Source organism: Sminthopsis crassicaudata, chromosome 2, assembly GCF_048593235.1.
Source record: "Sminthopsis crassicaudata isolate SCR6 chromosome 2, ASM4859323v1, whole genome shotgun sequence".
Classification (NCBI taxonomy): Eukaryota; Metazoa; Chordata; class Mammalia; order Dasyuromorphia; family Dasyuridae; genus Sminthopsis; species Sminthopsis crassicaudata.
Window position 1 is genome coordinate 436494005 of NC_133618.1, and position 21341 is coordinate 436515345.

At 32.6% G+C, this 21341-nt stretch overlaps 1 protein-coding gene across 9 annotated transcripts in view; it reads left to right on the forward strand.

The window, feature by feature from the left end:
* Positions 1-21341, forward strand: part of MAPK9 (mitogen-activated protein kinase 9) — a 69034-nt gene that overhangs the window by 19466 nt on the left and 28227 nt on the right. For 6 of the 9 annotated variants that reach the window (XM_074292338.1, XM_074292342.1, XM_074292336.1 and 3 more), the window contains exons 3-11: positions 3430-3559; positions 4847-4905; positions 8137-8275; positions 9865-10030; positions 11448-11519; positions 14398-14580; positions 15964-16088; positions 18747-18810; positions 20488-20559. In XM_074292338.1, coding sequence (XP_074148439.1) covers positions 3430-3559; positions 4847-4905; positions 8137-8275; positions 9865-10030; positions 11448-11519; positions 14398-14580; positions 15964-16088; positions 18747-18810; positions 20488-20559 — 1010 coding nt within the window. Of the gene's footprint in view, positions 1-3429; positions 3560-4846; positions 4906-5951; positions 6098-8136; positions 8276-9864; positions 10031-11073; positions 11146-11447; positions 11520-14397; positions 14581-15963; positions 16089-18746; positions 18811-20487; positions 20560-21341 lie in introns of those variants that run through there. The other 3 variants (XM_074292339.1, XM_074292337.1, XM_074292343.1) reach the window with 2 other exon arrangements.

The window sequence follows — 21341 nt, forward strand, 5'->3', positions numbered from 1 at the left end:
TAATCATTTTGGACTTTGTTTAAGGCAGGACTGAAGAAGTACTAAAAGAAAAAGATCTTGGAATTGATATCTTATGTTTCCCAATTCATGGAATATGAACATGGAGAACATACTATTTCACTTCAAAAGTTCAATGATTTCAGACTTGGATACTTCTTCCAGTGCAGATCAGATCACAAATCCTTGATGACTTTCATGAATTTGTAGTTTTAAAAAAATGAACACTTAGCAGTACATCTTCTCATTCTGTTACCTCGAATGACCCATGGATAGCAGATAGTCCTATGGCCTCATTTTCAAAACCTTTCTTAATTGATAGGACCTTTCCTGAATATTTGTATGTGTGTTTAGTTTGTATAGCTGTTACAGATACTGCTCTAATTCTTCTTTGGCATATGGAGGAGTCTATAACCTCAAAGACTCTGTCTCAGGAGTACAACTGATAAGTTTGACCAAAAAGTAGAGGTACAGTGATAACTAACTATCGTCTGAGCACCAGCACAATATACTTCTGAGAGGCTTATTATCAGAAAATTGCTCACAAGGTCATGAAAGTATCATTATCATTATTACTATTTTGTTACACCAGCTTATGAAACTGTGCACTAAGTGTACAAAGGGGTTGTAGTCTATCTTAATGAAAGGAGTCACTTAACTGATAAAATGATAGCTATTTTGAAATATTTTCATGTACACATGCGTGTGTGTGTATATATATACATAAGAACTACATGAACACTTATACGTGTGTATATGTGTGTGTATAGAAATAAATAGAAGCCCCCCATTCTTCCAAAATTGGTTTCATATAAACTTGAGTGTGGACTACAATTGATGTATATCGACATAGTTGTCTTTATTTATTTTTTTTAAAATTAATTTTATAATTATAACATTTTTTGACAGTACATATGTATAGGTAATTTTTTACATTATCCCTTGTACTCCTTCTGTTGTGAATTTTTCCCCTCCTTCCCTCCACCCTCTCCCCTAGATGGCAGGTATTCCCATACATATTAAATATGTTATAGTATATCCTAGGTATGATATATATGTGCAGAACCAAATTTTGTTGTTGTTGTTGTTGTTGTTGTTGTTGCAAAGGAAGAATTGGATTCAGAAGGTAAAAATAATCTGGGGAGAAAAACAAAAAATGCTAACAGTTTACACTCATTTCCCAGTGTTCCTTCTCTGGGTGTAGCTGATTCTGTCCATCATTGATCAATTGGAATTGGATTAGCTCTTCTCTATGTTGAAGAAATCCACTTCCATCAGAATACATCCTCATACAGTATCATTGTTGAAGTGTACAATGATCCCCTAGTTCTGCTCGTTTCACTCAGCATCAGTTGATGTAAGTCTCTCCAGGCCTCTCTGTATTCATCCTGTTGGTCATTTCTTACAGAACAATAATATTCCATAACATTCATATACCATTATTTACCCAACCATTCTCCAATTGATGGAGACATCCATTCATTTTCCAGTTTCTAGCCAATACGAAAAGGGCTGCCACAAACATTTTGGCACAGACAAGTCCCTTTCCCTTCTTTAGTAGTTCCTTGGGGTATAAGCCCAGTAGTAGTATGGCTGGATCAAAGGGTATGCACAGTTTGATAACTTTTTGGGCATAATTCCAGATTGCTCTCCAGAATGGTTGGATTCTTTCACAGCTCCACCAACAATGCATCAGTGTCCCAGTTTTCCCACAGCCCCTCCATCATTCATCATTATTTGTTCCTGTCATCTTAGCCAATCTGACAGGTGTGTAGTGGTATCTCAGAGTTGTCTTAATTTGCATTTCTCTGATGGATAGTGATTTGGAACACTCTTTCATATGAGTGGATATAGTTTCAATTTCATCATTTGAAAATTGTTCATATTCTTTGAGTTGTCTTTATTTTGAAAAAAACATGTCATTAAAGGGATACTGCCTAGATTTGGACTAGGGTGTGTATATGTGTGAGAGAGAGACAGAGAGAGACCATGAGCGAATATGAGTGGGAGGGAGAGAGGGAGGAGGAAAGAGAGATGGGGAGAGAGAGAGAAATAGAGAAATCTTATTTGGGGTTTTGGTTTTGGTTTTGGTTTTTTTCCAAACTATATCTGATAACTCTCTATGTAACCCTGGGCAAGTCACTAACCCTTCCTGAGCCTTATCTTCCTCATCTGTAAAATGAGGAATCTGGATTAGGTGGTCTGGAAGGTTCCCTCCAACTTGGACACATCCCTGAACAAGTCATTGAATCTCAGTGCTGTCAGGTAACTATCCAAGATTGGAGTATATGGGACAGTTGATCTACATTGACAGGGGAAGTGTCCTCAATTGAGTTCTCTACAAGAATGATATAAAATCATAGATCCAGACCGAAAGAATTTTTAAAAATAATTATGAAATAGGTAATCCTAGTATGTGTCTACCTCCCTGGACCTCTGACTTTATTTTAGGAAATGATTGCATTATGATATTTCTTATTTCTATTTTTTCTATTCCATATTTCATCTTAGATGGACTATATTATGCTTCTCTTTTTCTTTTATAGTTCCTAGGATGTATAAAAATATTTCTTGGTGATAATGGATGTTTTTGTCTGTTTGAAATTTATAAAACTTAGACCTTTTGTACAATATCATATGCTTTATTGCCATAAAGTATATAACAGGTAACTCTTGACTTGAATATAGTTTCAGTGGCCTAAATTCACAATTTCACATACAAAAAGTAGCCAAATTTATGCACTATATGTTGACATAGAATCATTATACTTACAAACTAATTACTTTTATACTTGGGAGAAAGTAGGAATGGTGCTGTAACTTGGAATACTCACTGAGTTTGACTCTTGGCTCTACAACTTGTCCATGGGCCCCTGGCATGACCCATCCTCAGTAGAGTCAATGTTGGATTCAGAAGAGCAGGAGCCTCTTTTGCAGAGAAATTAAGAAACTTGCTTGAGATCACACAACCAGAAAGTGGCAGAGCAAGGAACCTCTGAAGTAGGAATGATTATACTTATATTTTCTATTTTATATGGTTGTTGTGAAATCAAACTTACTGACATGCAAAGAGCATTTGAAAATGTAAAAAGCTAGCTGAATATAAAGTTATAATTACTAGATAGAAGACAGTATATACAGAAGGTCTATAAGTGGTGTTTATTTTAAATAGAGGCAATTCTAACAGAACTCAAATTCAAGTAGTCTCATTTAAAATGTTACCTATGTTTGATACTCTGTTAATATGTAATTGGTACCTACCCTGGGGCCTTACATAGTAGAGTTAAAACAAATGGTCAGAACCTCTCCATTTCCAAATACATTTCAGTGGTTCAAATGATTGTTCTTATGGGGAAAAATTTTATATATTGTGCAAATCTTACTTTTATCCAAAGCTGACGGTGAACTATTTGTTATGTTTCACAATTGCAGTGCTGCTTTTGATACAGTTGTTGGAATAAATGTTGCTGTCAAGAAATTAAGTCGACCATTTCAGAATCAAACTCATGCAAAGAGAGCTTATCGTGAACTTGTTCTGTTAAAATGTGTCAATCATAAAAATGTAAGTTAGCAATATTTTCATGAATGTATTAACTTGAGTAGCATGTTCTGTTCTTTGTGAGTTCATGGATTTTTTGTTAATTAGGATTGTCTTCAAAAGGCAAGTTAAGGATAATAGCTGAGCTTTAAGGGATTTTTGGGTTGAACTATTGCAATATGTACTTATTTGTAAAGTTTAAAATTCTGTTTTTTTATGGAGAAATTAAATGTAGCAAAAGAAGTGATCTGCATACTACTTTGTTCTTCACTTTGCTCTTTGGTTCTAATGGATTTGGTTAGGTTTTGGTTTCTTGAAATATAGTATCCAGATTTTTTTTTTTTTATCATGGTTTTTAATAAGTTTAGTGATTCCTAAATTATCTTTCCATTATCTGATTTCCTAGTCAGCTGTTTTTAATATTAGATATCTTATGTTTTATTATATTTTTCCAATCTCTTAGGTAAAGTTTATAACTTTTCTCTTCTAAGTTGTTTCTTCCTTTAGTTCTTTTCTCTGTAGCTGTTATTATTTTTTTTTTTTTTTAATTTTTGGTATATTTCTTTCTCTCTCTCTCTCTCTCTCTCTCTTTTTTTTTTTTTTTTTTTGCTGAGACATTTGGGGTTAAGTGACTTGCCCAGGGTTACACGGTTAGGAAATGTTAAGTGTCTGAGTCTGAGATCAGATTTGAACTCGGGTTCTCCTGACTTCAGGGCTGGTGCTCTATTCACTGGGCCACCTAGCTGCCCTGGGTATATTTCTTTTAGGTATTCAAGTAGTCCTTGAGGAAAATCCATTTTTTATTTTGCATAACAGTTGTTATGAAGTTATCCCATTAGGGGAATGTCTTAGTTTACAATGACTTTTTTATACTAGCAAGTGTTTTCTTTTATCTTTTCAGCTTTAGTCCCTGAATTAGTGACCTTTGTGTCAGGATCATGTTCCATCCCATGCAGTTCTCCTGGGTTTGATGACTAGCCTTACTTTAGCTTGCCCTGGGTCATCTAGGTTTATGTACTCACTTACATCTCTGAGTTAGGTTCTCCTTTATATCTTTGCGATTCATATCCCTGGATCCTAAGGGCTTTCTGTAACATGCCAAGGCAAATTGTTAAAGTTTCTTGGTAGGAGGGTTCTTGCTGATTATTTAATTTTTGCTCTGCTTTAAAATATTACTTTAACTGAATTATCTATTATACACAAAAGATGTAGTAAAATAATTGATAGTAAATTTCCATTTTAAGTGAATTTTGTAAATGTTTAAAAAATATATCCTGATAATCTAAATGAGAGTGAATTTTCTCTTCCCAGATAATTAGCTTATTGAATGTGTTCACACCACAAAAATCTCTAGAAGAATTTCAAGATGTGTAAGTATTCTTATTTCTACTCATATCCTTAGCTAATAGATTTAAATAACTAGAGAAGTGTAACCAAAAGACTGAGAAAGGCAACTATTTTCCTACTTGTCACTTTTTAAAAATAGCTAATAAAAACTCCTCCTAAGGATAGAGGATAAGAGTTTTTTGTTTTGACACTTCCTCTGTTGAAATGAAACTTTTGCAACTTTATTTAATCATTAAGATTAAATAGTTATAAATGTGTGTCTGTACACTATGGAGAAATGCTTGGAAAGACTTTTTAATTACATTTTTAAAATTAATTTTATAATTATACCTTTTTTTGACAGTACGTATGCATGGGTAATTTTTTACAACATTATCCCTTGCACTCACTTCTATTCTGATTTTTCCCTCCTTCTCTCCACCCCCTCCCCTAGATGGAAGTAGTCCCATACATGTTTTTGTTTTATTTTGCGTTTTTTTTTTTTTTTCCAAGCCATCCATGATTTAATTTGTCAAGCTAAAATTTTCATACCAAATCAGGTCATCTGACTCAGATGTCAGAAATAAGGAATTATTTACATAGATGGGTTTTATAACAAACAAACAAACAAACAACAACAAAAAAGAGAAACTGGAAAAATAACAGAAATTTGTTTTGATATAGTTATTTTGGACAAGGTAGGTCATTTATTTAGTTTCTCCCAGACTTTCTTAATCCTAATCCAGATGTAATTTCTTTCAGATGGTGTCTTTTTTTATTATTATTATTAATTTTATAATTATAATTTTTTTGACATTACATATGCATGGGTAATTTTTTTACAGCATTATCCCTTGTACTCACTTCTTTTCTGAATTTTCCCCTCCCTCTCTCCATCCCCTCCCCTAGATGGCAGGCAATCCCATACGTGTTAAATGTGTTATAATATATCCTAGATACAATATATGTGTGCAGAACCGAATTTCTTATTGCACAGGAAGAATTGGATTCAGAAGGTAAAAACCTGGGAAGAAAAACAAAAGTGCAAACAGTTTACACTTATTTCCCAGTGTTCCTTTTCTGGGTGTAGTTGATTCTGTCCATCAATTGGAACTGAACTAGATCTTCTCTTTGTTAAAGATATCCACTTCCATCAGAATACATCCTCATATAGTATTGTTGTTGAAGTGTATAATGATTTCCTGGTTCTACTCATTTCACTCAGCATCAGTTCATGTAAGTCTCTCCAATCCTCGCTGTATTCCTCCTGCTGGTCATTTCTTACAGAGCAATAATATTCCATAACATTCATATACCATAATTTACCCAACCATTCTCCAATCCATTCATTTTCCAATTCTAGCCACTACAGAAAGAACTGCCACAAACATTTTGGCACATACAGGTCCCTTTCCCTTCTTTAGTATTTCCTTGGGATATAAGCCCAGTAGTAGAACTGCTGGATCAAAGGGTATGCACAGTTTGATAACTTTTGGGGCATAGTTCCAGATTGCTCTCCAGAATGGTTGGATTCTTTCACAACTCCACCAACAATGCATCAGTGTTCCAGTTTTCCCACAGCCCCTCCAACATTCATCATTATTTGTTCTTGTCATCTTAGCCAATCTGACAGGTGTGTAGTGATATCTCAGAGTTGTCTTAATTTACATTTCTCTGATCAATAGTGATTTGGAACACTCTTTCATATGAGTGGAAATGGTTTCAATTTCATCATCTGAAAATTGTCTGTTCATATCCTTTGACCATTTATCAATTGAAGAATGGCTTGATTTCTTATAAATTAGAATTACTTCTCTATATATTTTGGAAATGAGGCCTTTATCAGAACCTTTAACTGTAAAAATGTTTTCCCAGTTTGTTACTTCCCTTCTAATCTTGTTTGCATTAGTTTTGTTTGTACAAAATCTTTTTATTTATGATCTCTGTTCTTTATGCCTAAATCATGGACCCATTTTGATCTTATCTTAGTATGTGGTGTTAAGTGTGGGTCCATGCCTAGTTTCTGCCATACTAATTTCCAGTTTTCCCAGCAGTTTTTGTTAAATAATATCCCAAAAGTTGGTATCTTTGGGTTTGTCAAACATTAGATTGCAACAGTTGTTCACTATCTTGCTTTGTGAACCTAACCTATTCCACTGATCAACTAGTCTATTCCTTAGCCAATACCAAATGATTTTGGTGACTGCTGCTTTATAATATAGTTTTAGATCAGGCACAGCTAGGCACCCTCATTTGATTTTTTTTTTCATCAATTCCCTTGAAATTCTCGACCTTTTGTTCTTCCATATGAATTTTGTTGTTATTTTTTCTAAGTTATTAAAATAGTTTCTTGGGAGTCTGATTGGTATAGCACTAAATAAATAGATTAGTTTAGGGAGTATTGTCATCTTTATTATATTCGCTCATCCTATCTAAGAGCACTTAATGTGAAAAGACTTATTTAAAAAAAATTACCTTCTTTAGGAGGAAGCACATTATAACTATAATATCTGAAGCTTTGTTCATAATCAAATGTTTTTAATACCCAAATAATTATAGATCTTTTCTGGAACATTAAATTATGTTATTTCTGATCAGTTATTGTATTAATTACATACAAAAGAAATTACTATTTGTAACTGATTAGTAAATATAAATGCTTTCTTCCAAAAATCATGAAGTAGAATCTTAATTTGTTATATTACTATATATTATATTAACACTTATTGACATGGAGATCTTTGAAAATAGCCTGTTGTCATAGTGTTGAGTTTGGAATTTGTATGCACAGGATTGAAATCCTGTTTCTAATATTTATTCATTCTTTGAGCTTAAATCTTTCGATTACTTTGTGCCTCAAGAAATTCCTAGGATTTAACTAGTTTTATAGGAGTTATAATCTGCCCTGGTTGAGTTGGAAGGAGATCCTGCAAGCTGCCAAAATTAAATATCCTTTGCATTTTCCAATATTGGGGACCTGTATCACATGACATAAGTTATTTAATATAATAAGTTATAGATATGTTCTTTGAAATACAATTTTTTATTAATCATGACACATTCTTCATTTCTCTGATAATTGATAGTACATTATATTTCTAGAAAACTCAAAAAATAGTTTTATTAGCAATTTTTAAGCTAGCCAATGTAATAAATAACCAGATAAGATTTAATGTGATTTTCTACAAGTTTCAGTTGGATATACATCCTTTAAATAGACATTCAACTCTGCTAGTGTACATATGTGTAAAAAAGAATTTCTTATTCCTTTCTAGGTATTTGGTTATGGAATTAATGGATGCTAATTTATGCCAAGTAATTCATATGGAATTGGACCATGAAAGAATGTCTTATCTTCTTTATCAGATGCTCTGTGGTATTAAACACCTCCATTCAGCTGGTATAATACACCGAGTATGTAATGATATAACATTAATGGAAATTGTTTTTTTTTTAATATTAACTGGTTTACCCTCAAAACAGTGGAATATAGAAGTAGTACTACTAAAATGTTTCCATTTTAATTACTTTTATTGCTCTAGGTCCAAGATTTAAATATAGGGTAAGTTACTTCCACTAACAGGGATCCTGAAAATTTATGGTTAATAACAGCTGAAATCAGAGAATTTCAGAGTTAGGAAAGACCATAGATATTTTCTGATTCAACCTATGAAGTATCCCTGACAAGTAGACATCCAACCACTTTTTAACCACCTCCAAGGATAGAGAGCTCACTATCTATCTAGGTAGCTCATTTTACACTTAGGTAGCTCTAATGTTTAAGGACATTTTCCCTTTATTTTGAATTGACAGCTTACTTTCTACAGATCTACTTTGAATATTGATATGATATCCTGTAAATCTTATCCATGTAAAACTTCTCCACTTTTTACAACAGATTCTTTCCAATATCTCTTCCCCTCTTAGTTACCTTTCTGGTTTTGTTTCAATTTAATATCCCTATTAAAAAGATTTGCCTAGACCTGACCATATTGCTATAAATATAATCTGACTAGGGCAGAAAACACATCAGACTCCTCCCACCACCACCACTTTTCAAGCTTTTCAAGCTACTTACAAATAAGATTGAAAATCTGGAAGCAAGAGTGATCTCATCTTATTGAAAAGATAGGGTTTATGGCATTTCTTGAATTGTTGCATTATTGTTTTGAACCATAATTGAACATTTTTTAAAAGTTTCTTTTTGAATTGCTCATGCATGAATATATATATATATATATACATATATATATATGTGCATATATATATATGTTGCACATCTACATTAATTACATATGCATACATATGACATATAATTGAACAGATAATTCTCTCTTTATGATAATTGTCTCAAGATGTGTTATAATGAGATTTTGGAATGGGAAATTAAATACTATGTCATATATAGAACCCAGTGATCCTGAGCCACAGGAAATACTCCTGTGGTGGTCTAAAAAGCATCAAGAAAGGAGGAGAGTAATTATGTAAGACAAACTCCTGAAGTTTGAAAAAGGCTGCAGGGTCCTTAAAAAATTGCATCTAATTCTGTAGGCAACATACCCAGGTCTTCCCCCACTACTTATTATTTTCACCATAGTTCTCTGTGGGTTCCCCCCTTCCTTCCCCAAGAAATGTGTCTGACTTCATGTTTGATGCCAGTGAAGACAATGGATTTGCTTCGTATAAATTCTATCCATTTTTCCTCTACTGTATCTATTCTATAAAACAAGGAATACTTGTTTTAATAAATAGAAGTTCTGTCTAACTAGTTTTTAATATTCTGTCATCTGATAACTGTGGACTTAAAGCTTAAATTAATGAAAAAGTAATTGTTAGGTGTTTGCCATATGTAAAACACTGTTAAACTATGAGGACGCAAATGGAAAAGCAAGACAGATTACAATATTTTTGTCAAAAGTATTGTAATAATAAGTCAAAATATATGTATTATTTTCCCATTTATTTTTAAATCATTGTACTAATTTAATTCATTGGTTTATTAGGATTTGAAACCCAGCAATATAGTAGTAAAGTCAGATTGTACACTCAAGATTCTTGATTTTGGCCTGGCAAGAACAGCTTGTACTAATTTTATGATGACTCCATATGTAGTCACACGGTATTATAGAGCACCTGAAGTTATCTTGGGGATGGGATACAAAGAAAACGGTAAGTTCCCAATTTTAATGAGGAAGTTGTTCTTTAAAATTGTGCTGTTGGCTTTATGATTTATTTATTAGAGTGACTTTAAATTTGAATATAAAATTGTGTGATTGCTTATGTTACTTATATTGATTAAAAAAATAACTTCAGCATTAATTTAAAATCTGAAAATAAGTGATTCCTAAAATAAGAAAGTTGTTTTCTCAATTTTTAACTTTTGTTTTCTTAAGATTCTCTATTATTTTAAAAGAAATTAAGCCTATTTTAACTCATAAAGAATAGAAGCCTAAATTCAGTGTGATCACAAGTAACAAAATGTTCCCTTTGCCATAAACATTCTCAAACTTATTCCTTCCCTCACATTGACTTAAACTCAGTCATAACAGACCTGATGAATGGTGTTGTTACTGTCACCTTATTTTTAAAAATGCCCCACACAAACAAAATAATGGTCACCAAGCTATGCCCTTATTTATCCCCATCTCCTCATAAATATTTTTTCTTGGACAAAACTTTTCATGCCTTTTGTGACTTGGTTGATGAGTTCATCCTGGGCTTAAAAGAAGTTACATTATTTTATCATTAGCAATTGCTAAAGAGAAATACTTGATTGAACTCATTTGTTCTTGGGCTTTAGATTTTTTATCTTTTAAAATGAGGGAATTGTACTTACATGATTTGGGGTGGTTTTTTTTGGCTCTAACTTATCAAATTGGGATAAACTTCTGGATTTGCTCAGACATTGTAGTATATGTAAATGCATATAGCTAAAGGGAGCCCCCTGCTGGATATTTCAGTTTGAAATACTTCCATTTGAATCTGAAATGAATGCCTTAAAAAGTATAAGAATGCCAAATTACCAACTTAATCATTTTTCAGAAGATTGTAAAAACTCTGAATTGAGTTAATTTTAAAATGAGGTAGCGTGAGGATGATGGGGTTCTTTCTATGTTTTTGTTGTTTTGAAGGTGTGTTGGGGACTAAGGAGGTATGGGGTATCTTTGGTTAACTTTTTAATCTATGTTCTCATTGCACCTGGCGTTGGGTAGTGGATATCTGGTCTGTTGGGTGCATTATGGCAGAAATGGTCCTTCATAAAGTCCTGTTCCCAGGAAGAGACTGTATCCTTCACAGTGATTTCTAAAAATATGAAATAAATTAGTCAGATTGGAAATTGGTCTTCAGGTTAGTTTATCATGCATTTAACAGCATGTTTTAACAGAAGCATTAAGTATTACAGTTAGTACTACAACTGAACTTCTATCTAATTGAAAACAACAAAAAAGCAAAGTTCATGCTGTGTCTTTAGCTAGTTGTTTATTTTTCCATATTTATGTGTCTAGTATAGAAACTAGAATTCCTTTTTCCCGCCTTTATTTTGTTCATGGCACTTCATAATTTTATCATTTCATTTTATTTTCAGTTGATATCTGGTCAGTGGGGTGCATCATGGGAGAACTGGTGAAAGGTTGTGTGATATTCCAAGGCACTGATCGTATCCTTCCCCAGTCATCCTTGAACCCCAGCCATACTTTCTATAACCATCAAAGACAAAATGACTTTGTTTATCTGCAATAGATGAGAATACAAAAAGGAAAACATCATACTTCTTGAGTATGTGTTTGAAATGATCTTATTCTGATGTTTGTTAATTTAGTATCACTAACCAAGCTGCACATAATTAACTTTCATTCCTGAATTCTTTACTGTGCTAAGCTCTACTGCTTAATATTAATGTCTTTACTCCAGGAGCTATTGCAATAGATGACACATTGGCATTTAAATGCATTTAAAAACCATGTAGATATGTAGGAATACAACCATGTTAAAGAATAAGATATAAATTGCCCACCAGATTAGTTAATTTGTCTAAGAAAGTGACTATTTCAAACGCAGTCAGGATGTTGTATTTAAAGGATTCTACTAATATGCTGTGTTTGTTAAAATTATCAAAATGCACTAATAATATTCTGTTTAGAAACTAGGACCAGAAGCACATTAAATGAGACCCAAACAGAAACTATTCAAATGAGATTAAAAATTTGTGACAAATTTTAATTCTAATTCTTATTCGGGATTTTTTTTTTTTTTTTTTAAATCACCCCATGTATGTGCTTGTTTTTTATTTTGTTTTTCTTTTTAACTATGGTTGTTTTGCTCTGGCACATTACAAATACAATAGGAACATAAACTTCAAGTTTTAAAATTAATAGACAGTTAAGTTATTCATGTTAACATCACTAAGCAGGAGAAAAAAATCAAATTTAATATTTTCTGTATGCCATTTCTTGTCTGTAGAGTCATGCTTTCGTCATGTGAATGCTTTTCATCCTAACCATTTCTCATTATGATAATCATTGAATATTTTCATTAGCTTTTCATTTTAAAAAATTATTAAGATAGTTTGACAGTTGACAGATATTTTTTTTTCTAATTAATCAACCTGTCTTCAATATCATATATATTATGTGAACATGCTTTTTCTTATGATCTTTTTATTGGGCTGATTTTTCCTGATGAAGTAGAGAGAAAATGCTTAAGCAACAGATACTGTTTTGAAAGGGCTTTTTTGTTTTATTATGATTAACTTTAGGAATGTTTTATGTATCAACTATTTTGGAAATATTTACTATGAAGTTAGATGTTGTGTTATATTTTAGGAGTTCTGAATAATTGTCTAGAAGTTAGGCCCTATTTTAAGTTCACCCATTTTAGTGGTTAAATAGACTTTTATTCTGAAAATAAATTCAACTAAAAAACTTTAACATAATAAAAAACAATCTGTTTCATCTAATATTAAGTAAATTAGTATCCTGTTTATGTCACTTTTTGTTTTTGTGCATTTTATGTCTTAGCTTATGTTATATAAAGAGATAATTGAAGCTTTAGGAAGTACAGAAATGAAAAAATGGTACTTTTTAGCAAATGAAAAAAATTGTTAGGAGTTAGGTTAGACTTCACAATTCCACATGATTAGCAAATAATATTACTGTGGAAAAAATAGCTTTGTGCTGAGGGGAGAATCAGTCTGGTGCATTTTCAAAAAATAATAAAGTATTTCCTGTCATAGTTTAAATGAAAAAGAAAACAGATCTTATTCTGTCAGTAGATGTCTGGAATAGGGCACTGGATTGAGAGTAAGATGTCTCAGCTCTTCCCAGTCTGTGATCTTGGGGTAATTATTTTACTTTCCTGAGGTGAGGACTTTCTTCATCTCTGAAACAATCAGTGATATTTATCTTGCCTCCACTTCCCAAGGCTGTGAAACAAGACTGGAGACATATAGTGCTTTGTTTTGGTTTTTTGTTTGTTTGTTTTTTGTTTTCCCCTGAGGCTGGGCTTAAGTGACTTGCCCAGGGTCACACAGCTAGGCAGTGTTAAGTGTCTGAGATCAGATTTGAACTCGGGTCCTCCTGAATTCAGGGCTGGTGCTCTATCTACTGAGCCACCTAGCTACCCTCCCCATGATGTGCTTTGTTAACCATAAAGTAAGCCATGAATATAGATTGCTATTTTTGTGAGCAACAGTAAAAATAAGTGAGATTACTGAAACCTGGAAGAGCTTGGATTCCATTGTCATCGTCTTTGGAACCTATAGTGTGGTATTTTCAAAGAAAACTTTTTTAACATTTTTAATGAAAGTTAACTATAAATTATGATAGGCATCATGGCAGTAGAGGTATGAAAATCATCCTCAGATCTAGCAAGACCTGCATCTGTCATATACTGGCAACATCACCCTGGACACATCATTTAATTTCTAAAACTTCTTAACTTCTTATAAAGCGGGTGCCAGATCTACATTGGAAGAGGAAGTTTCCTCACCTGTAATCCTCTACATCATTGAACAGGTCTGGTTGTCTTTCTTCCCACCCTGCAAAATAAGTACCCCCAAAAACCCAAGTTACTTATAACTTTTAGCTTAAGCTCTAATCTTCAGTTAAAAGAAAATTATCTCATTGGCATCCCAAAGGCACAGCAGTATTCATTAGAGAGGGTAGCTTGATAGGTTAAATCAGAAGACTACAGAAAATAGAGAATTTCAGAGTCATAAGGATTCAGGTAGGTAGGGACAGAGAAAGAACTAAAAACTGGGTTTCTTTCTACCTGAATTGCTACTTTTCCTTTTAAGTTTATTATATGCCCATATCATATAGTTTGTATAGTGACCCCCATAATTATCTTTCTCTTGAATAGTCAGAACTTGGAATTCTGCATGTTCATCATTAGATGGTATTTTTAAAGTTGCAGAGTGGGATTTCATTCATTACTTGTTGGTTTGCACAAATATACTTTAGCTTTTTTTTTTCCTCCTGGGTTATATTTTGTATAATATGGTTGTTTCAGTTATATTTTCTTAAAGAGGTCCACAGATATTGATCAGTGGAATAAAGTAATTGAGCAGTTAGGAACACCATCATCAGACTTTATGAAGAAATTACAGCCAACTGTGAGGAATTATGTAGAAAACAGGCCGAAATATCCTGGTATCAAATTTGAAGAGCTTTTCCCTGATTGGATATTCCCATCAGAATCTGAACGAGATAAACTGAAAAGTAAGACTCTTTTTCTTATACTTGAGTTCCCTAATCCACATGAAGGTTGTTTTTTGTTGTTTGTTTGTTTGTTTTTTTAATTTATATTTACATTCCACAATATAAATGTGATATGATATATTTACTTCATCTGTAAAATGAGAACAACATCAGAATACATTGAAACTTTGTAATTATCCCAGCAATCGGAACCCTCACAAAATACCTTGCCACTCCTCAAAGACAGAGAAATCTCAGATGAAGAGAATCAATGTCAAGATGAACACTTGAAACTTGAGATTCTTCTCTTAAAGTCTGCCTTTTTTAATTCTTCAAACAAAATTGGAAGGCTTCATAAATTAATTTGAAATATTGTATATATATTAATTACAGAAATTAGAGTTGTCAAGATGGGAATTTCACCGTTTGTCAGAGGTTCCAAGTAAAATGTATTTTATCTTACCAAATTATCCCAATCATTCTAATTATTTGCCTTTTTTCAGAATACGACCTTTTTTTTCCCCTTCTGTTTGTTGTTTGTTTTTGCTTTTAATAGCTTTATGTGGAGTTAAGAGACTAGGCTTATGTATGTTTAATACCTAGCATAGTTTCTGGCACATAGTAGACAACTTTTTGATTGGTTGATGCAATCTTTTTCAGAGAGAGGGAAAACACTACATTCCTTTTCTGGAAGTGGGCCTTTTTTTAACTTAGAAAATAAGCTTTGTGGGGAAAATGGCCTTATTTTATGGACTTGTAGATTTTGATGGCTAATGATTGTTTTCATTGTGCTTCAGAAGTCAAATCTCAGTTAATCAGAAACTCATTTTAGGCAAAATCCACAATTCCTGATCTTTCTGGTTAATAAGTTTTTAGAATAATTGTTTTTAACATTTTTGTGTAGGTATGGGAGAGGAAATAGCTAGGGAAGTAATACCCAAGATTTTGTTTTATTCCCCAGAAGACAGAATCAGTATTGTCAAACCTCAAGACAGTTCCAGTTCTTTGGTCCTTTTTCTTTCATTCATTGTAAGAGAGTGCTGCCCTTTCTAGCTATTTAGAGTAGACATGTAGTCTGCACACAGCCCCATCCCATGAACATACTATTTCTTGTTCTATTCTTGTACTATTTCTTGTGTTTTTTCTTAAGAAATATTTCATGCTTGTTTTGATGACTGTGGAAATAACTTTTAACTTTTTAAAAGTCACTTAGTTTTGATTTTGATGTTAGAAACTTGTTTAAAAGTGGCTACTCTTAACATTTCATAATCTGAACTTTTTTGATCTTATCCTTCCCTGTACTGCCATACTAACATTTTTTTAATCGTGTGTTTTTGTTTAATTTTCAAATTAAAACTTAGTTCTAAAACTCTGATTCATCATATGCTTTGTTTTTTTTCCTAGCAAGTCAAGCTAGAGATTTGTTATCAAAAATGCTTGTAATAGATCCTGACAAGCGAATTTCTGTTGATGAAGCTTTACGGCACCCATATATTACTGTTTGGTATGATCCTGCTGAAGCAGAGGCAGTAAGTATTTATTTAAAGACCAAATAAATCTTTTTAAGCTCTGATTTTTATAGATAGAATCAAGGCATATCCTGGAAGTTAAGAAAGTTAGAAGATTTCTCTTTGTTCTCCTGTCTTTTTCTTCTCCCTTCTATTTTCTTTCCTTTCCTTCTTTTCCCTTCTCTTCATCCTCTCCATCTCTCCCATAAATTATATCTTTTATATCACATAAATAACATAATTATGTTAAATAAAATAAGCATAGCCAGTCCATGGTTTATGCACAACTTAGACATCCATATGGGAATCAAGAGTGTCTTTAGTCTAAACTTGTCACTTCTTAAAAGAACCAGTTACTTCCTTTTTATTCAATTTAGAACTTTCATGTGAATGCCCTGCTTTTTTTTATGTAGATGCAGATGTAGATGTATAGATTGTAGCCTTCACTTATACAGATATAAGAATATAGAGAGTTATAATTTGCTGGTGCCAGAATATACCTATTGCTTATTCCTAGCAGAGCTCTAATTCTCTTCCTTTTCCTGCTTCCTCCACCTCTGCCCATTTCTAATGCTGAATTTCGGAAGTATGAGTTTGCCAATTTATATCACAACTGGAAATCCATTATCTTCAAAGAAACCTTGAGCTCTCTGCATGCTGTGACACTTGACTCCCTTCATTCTGGATACTCTCTCTTCCTTTGGTTTTTGTAGCACAGCTTTGCCATGATTCTCTTCCTACTTATCTTTGTTGAATTGTAATCTAGGTTCTATTTCTGCATCATAGTTATTCTCTAAAACTCCATCCTGATTTTGCTTCTCTTTTCTCTCAGTCCTCTCTTCATGAATTCATCATTTTCTGTATCTTCAATTATCTTTATCATTCTGGTAACTCCCAAATCTAACATATACCTTTCTAGCTTGCCTACTAGACTGCAGTCGAATAATAGATAGTAACTGTAGGTGTCTACCTGAGTCTTCAGTAGATAATTAAAGCTCAATATGGTCAAATTAGAACTCATTGTCTCCTTTCCGAATCCATCCCTCCCTATTTCTTTTTCTTTCTAAAATCATTTTTAACAATCATTTTTTTAAAAATTTGGGTTCCAAATTTTTTCCTTCCCTAAGACAACACACAATTTGATATAGATTATAATATTTAACATATTTAAAGTAATTAAAATTAGCCACTTTTGGCTAATTACATCCCAAAATGCTCTCTTGCTTTTGTTTAATCCTAAATTTTTCCCTTATCAATATATGTGACAGGTAAACTATTCTATACTTCCCTAATTTACTTATGATATCATCCTTTATTTTAAATCATGTCTTTATTTTGATGTTACCTTGGTATATGGTATGAGATGTTTTATACCTAGTTTCTGCCACACTGCTTTCCAATTTTCCTAGCAATTTTTTTCAAATGGTGAGGTCTTGTCCCCAAGGCTGGGTTCTTTTGGGTTTATTAAAACTATGTTATTGTGGTCATTACCAGTATTGCATACCTAATCTGTTCCACTGATCCATTCTTTCTTAGTACCATTTGTTTTGATGATTGCCTCTTTACAATACAATTTAAGATCTGATACGGCTAGACCACTTCCTTCACAATTTTTTTCTTGTTAATTCCCTTGATAGTCTTGACCTTTTGTTGTTCCAAATGTAATATGTAAATTTTTTTTTCTAGCTCTGTGCAACAAGTTTTTGTACTTTAGTTTGGCACTGAATAGGCATATTGATTTAGGTAGAATTGTCATTTTTTATGCTGGCTTGGCCTACCCATGAATAAATTTTAGTATGAAAAGTATTTTGTAATTGTATTCATATAGTTCTGGGTTTGTCTTGGTAAGTAGACTCCCAAGTGTATCAGTTGCAAGCCTTGTGAGTTCTACCACCACATGTTTTGTATCCATCCCTTCGTTTCCACTAACATGACTACCCCAACAGGTTCAGAATCTCATTTCTTCTCACCTGGATTATTGCACTAACCTCGCAATTGGACTCATTGTTTCTAGTCTCTCCTCATTCCAATCCATCCTCCACATAACTGCCAAAAAATCTGTCTAAGGCATATCTCTGACCATGTCAATCTCCTATTCAGGAATCTTGAGTGACTCCTAAATGCCATTAAAATAAAATAAAAATTCCTTCCTTTTCCTTCCTAGACATTTAAAGTTTTTCACAACTTGGCCCTATCCTTTCTAGACTTATTTCATATTACTCTCCTTTATGCATTGTGTCCTAGCCAAACTAACTAACTTGCTATTTTCTAAACAATATTCTATCTCCCCCTCTATACCTTCGCACATACCTAGAATGCATTCCATTCTTGCCTGCACCTCTGAGAGCCTTTAACTTTCCTCTAAATCTACTTGAGGTATCATTTCCTTCTCATGATCCTCCTTATTAGTCTTCTTTCCCTTATCTGATGATCTATATTTACCTATGGACAAGTTAGTTTCTTCTTCTCAGTAGATTGTAAATTCCCTGAGAATAGGGACTGGTTTTTTTTTTTTTTTTTTTCTTTTGTCTTCATTTCTTTGGACATAGTACATATTTAATAGATGCTTACTCAATATTATACATTGGGCAAGTCTCTTACAAACTCCATACACACACAGATGTGTGTGTGTGTTAGATTTTTTTAATAAGACTTGTTTTTTTCCAATTTAATTTTTAGCCACCACCTCAAATTTATGATGCCCAGTTAGAAGAACGAGAACATGCTATTGAAGAATGGAAAGGTAATGACTTAAGTTATTTTAGGCATTTTTTTTTTCCAATTTTTTGGGGTAAGTGTAGCGTAATTTGTTTATCAGTATTTCTTAACACAAATATCAAAAATCAATTTAGTGTCTATTTTCTAAAACTGTGGGGATATTTTTATCCCCAAATTCTTATGCTAATAAGTAAGTTTCTTGAAATAGGTTTTTATTAGCTATGTTGTCTTCACTACTTGTTATCCTAGATCCAGAAAAAAATGAATTTCTGATCATTTTATATGACTTATTTTTTAACAAAGAAGCATTTTTTTTAAAAAAATTAGTTTTTACTAACATAGCATTGTTTTAAGACTTTGAAGAGGTTTGAAGATAGATTTTGAGGGGTTTTTTTTGTTGTTGTTGTTGTTATTAATAATAAAAGCATATTATACCTAAACATCTTTTCTATTTGTGGCTAACTGTAATATCTTTCACAAATTAGTAAAAAATCTTAAGGATAATTTAATCCAAGTGCTCTCATTTTCCAGAGAGAAAAGCTTGAGGCCCAGAGAAAGCAGAAGACTTAGCAAAATTAATTAGTACAGAAAGAACATATTGGATGTGGAGATAGAGACCTAAGTTTGGATTCCAACACTGCAGCTTAATTAATTATCTATGTATCCATGAGCGAGTCATTTAATTACTCTGATCCTAGGATCCCTAATTTATAAAATGAAGGGGTTGGACTAAATGATTTTTAATATTCCTTCCAGCCCTAAATTCTGTGTTCCTCTTCAGTAGGTCAGAATGAGGTATTGAGTTAAAATTGATAGTCTTCTAACTTCTAGCATAGAACTTTTCCCCCAAACCACACTGTGTGCATGATAGATAAAAACCTTAGCAGGGTATATAAGTACATACAAGTTTCTCACAATAGAACAATAAATTTAAAACAATGGTATCCATTGTATTTCATAGATGTTTAATCACTTTTTAGGTGCCATTAGATACTTCATTTTGTATTCTTCCTGTAATGTTCAAATCTGTTTTAATAGCATTGATTTAGTTACCAGTAAAGCATTTTGAAAAATTCATTAGCATATAAAGATACCATTAATGATTATTATTCCTTGTTTTGTTTTATTTTCTTTTGAGCCTGACCAATGATTTTATTGGTATAGGAAGTTCCCTCTGAGGACATTGGTCTATATCTGCTCTGTAGCCCTGGTGCACTGAGAGATATATCTATGGTCACTCAGCCAGGATGGATCTAAGACAGGCATTGAATCCAAGTCTTACTGATTCCAAAACTGCTCTCTTATTTCCTATAGTATATTGTTTCTCATTATTTTCTAATATTATCTTGTTAACTATTCTAAATTATAAATTTTTCATCATGTTTTCATTATGTTTTAGAAATATTACTGTCTTATTACTGTCTTAATATATTCTCCAGTTGTTGTCTTTTGTAATTCTAGACAAATAAATTTGTCAAAGTATATTAGACTGGGTCTGTTTAAACAATCATAGCACAGAAATGGAGCATATGTAATACATACAGCTATGTAGACTAGCTTAGTATTTAATTCAGGGATGTCAAAAATAGGCCTTTTATTGTAGTGAAAGTTGATTTTGAAATAGTTTTTAGAAATATAAGGAAACTAATAAAAGGATTTAAATTTAAATTTAATTTAATTTAATTTAAATTTCTATTTGAAGAACTAATATACAAAGAAGTAATGGACTGGGAAGAAAGAAGCAAGAATGGTGTGGTAAAAGATCAACCTTCAGGTTAGTGATTAGTTTAATAGTTTTTACTTCTAAGAGTCTTTCCTTTAGCTAAATTAAATTCTAACTATTGTTCTGTGCTAATCAGTTTTTTGCCTCTTCTTGGCACTTTACTCATTCTGATAAATGTGAAGCTATCTTCTAAGATACATATAATCCTCTAATCAAACTAAGCAAAGAATTAAAGCAATTTGTTCAAGGATAAATTGGCCTTTATTTCTCTAAATATTTTTGCTCAAATTTTTCAATCAATTGCTAATAATATTTTTTTCCATTATTGGTAGTCTGGAACCTATGAGCTCCCCTTTATTTGAAAAATTGTAATAGTGTATATAATTTTTAAAGTACAGAGGCTCATTAAATTACTTTTACAAGGAACAATTAGGTGGCATATTGGATAGAGAGCTGACCTGGCCTCAAGTACTTATTACTTATGTGACTCTACACAAATCGCTTATCCTTCTTTGCCTCAGTTTCCTCATCTGTTAAATGAGCACAGGAAACTATTCCAGTGTCTTTGCCAAGAAAACCCCAAATGGGGTCATGACAAGTCAGACAAAATTGAAACAATTACCAATAGCAGCATGCAGAGACACTTGTGAACTGTGGTTTGGTATTCTCTTTCCCACTATACTTGCTGCTATTATACAAAAAGTATGTATGCAGAATGTGTTGGTGACTTCATTTTTGTATTAGAAACCAACAAGTAGTGTTCAGGGTAAAGATGACAGTGCAACTGAAAAATGTACACAATTTGAGAATTTGAAAACTATACTTGTCCAGAG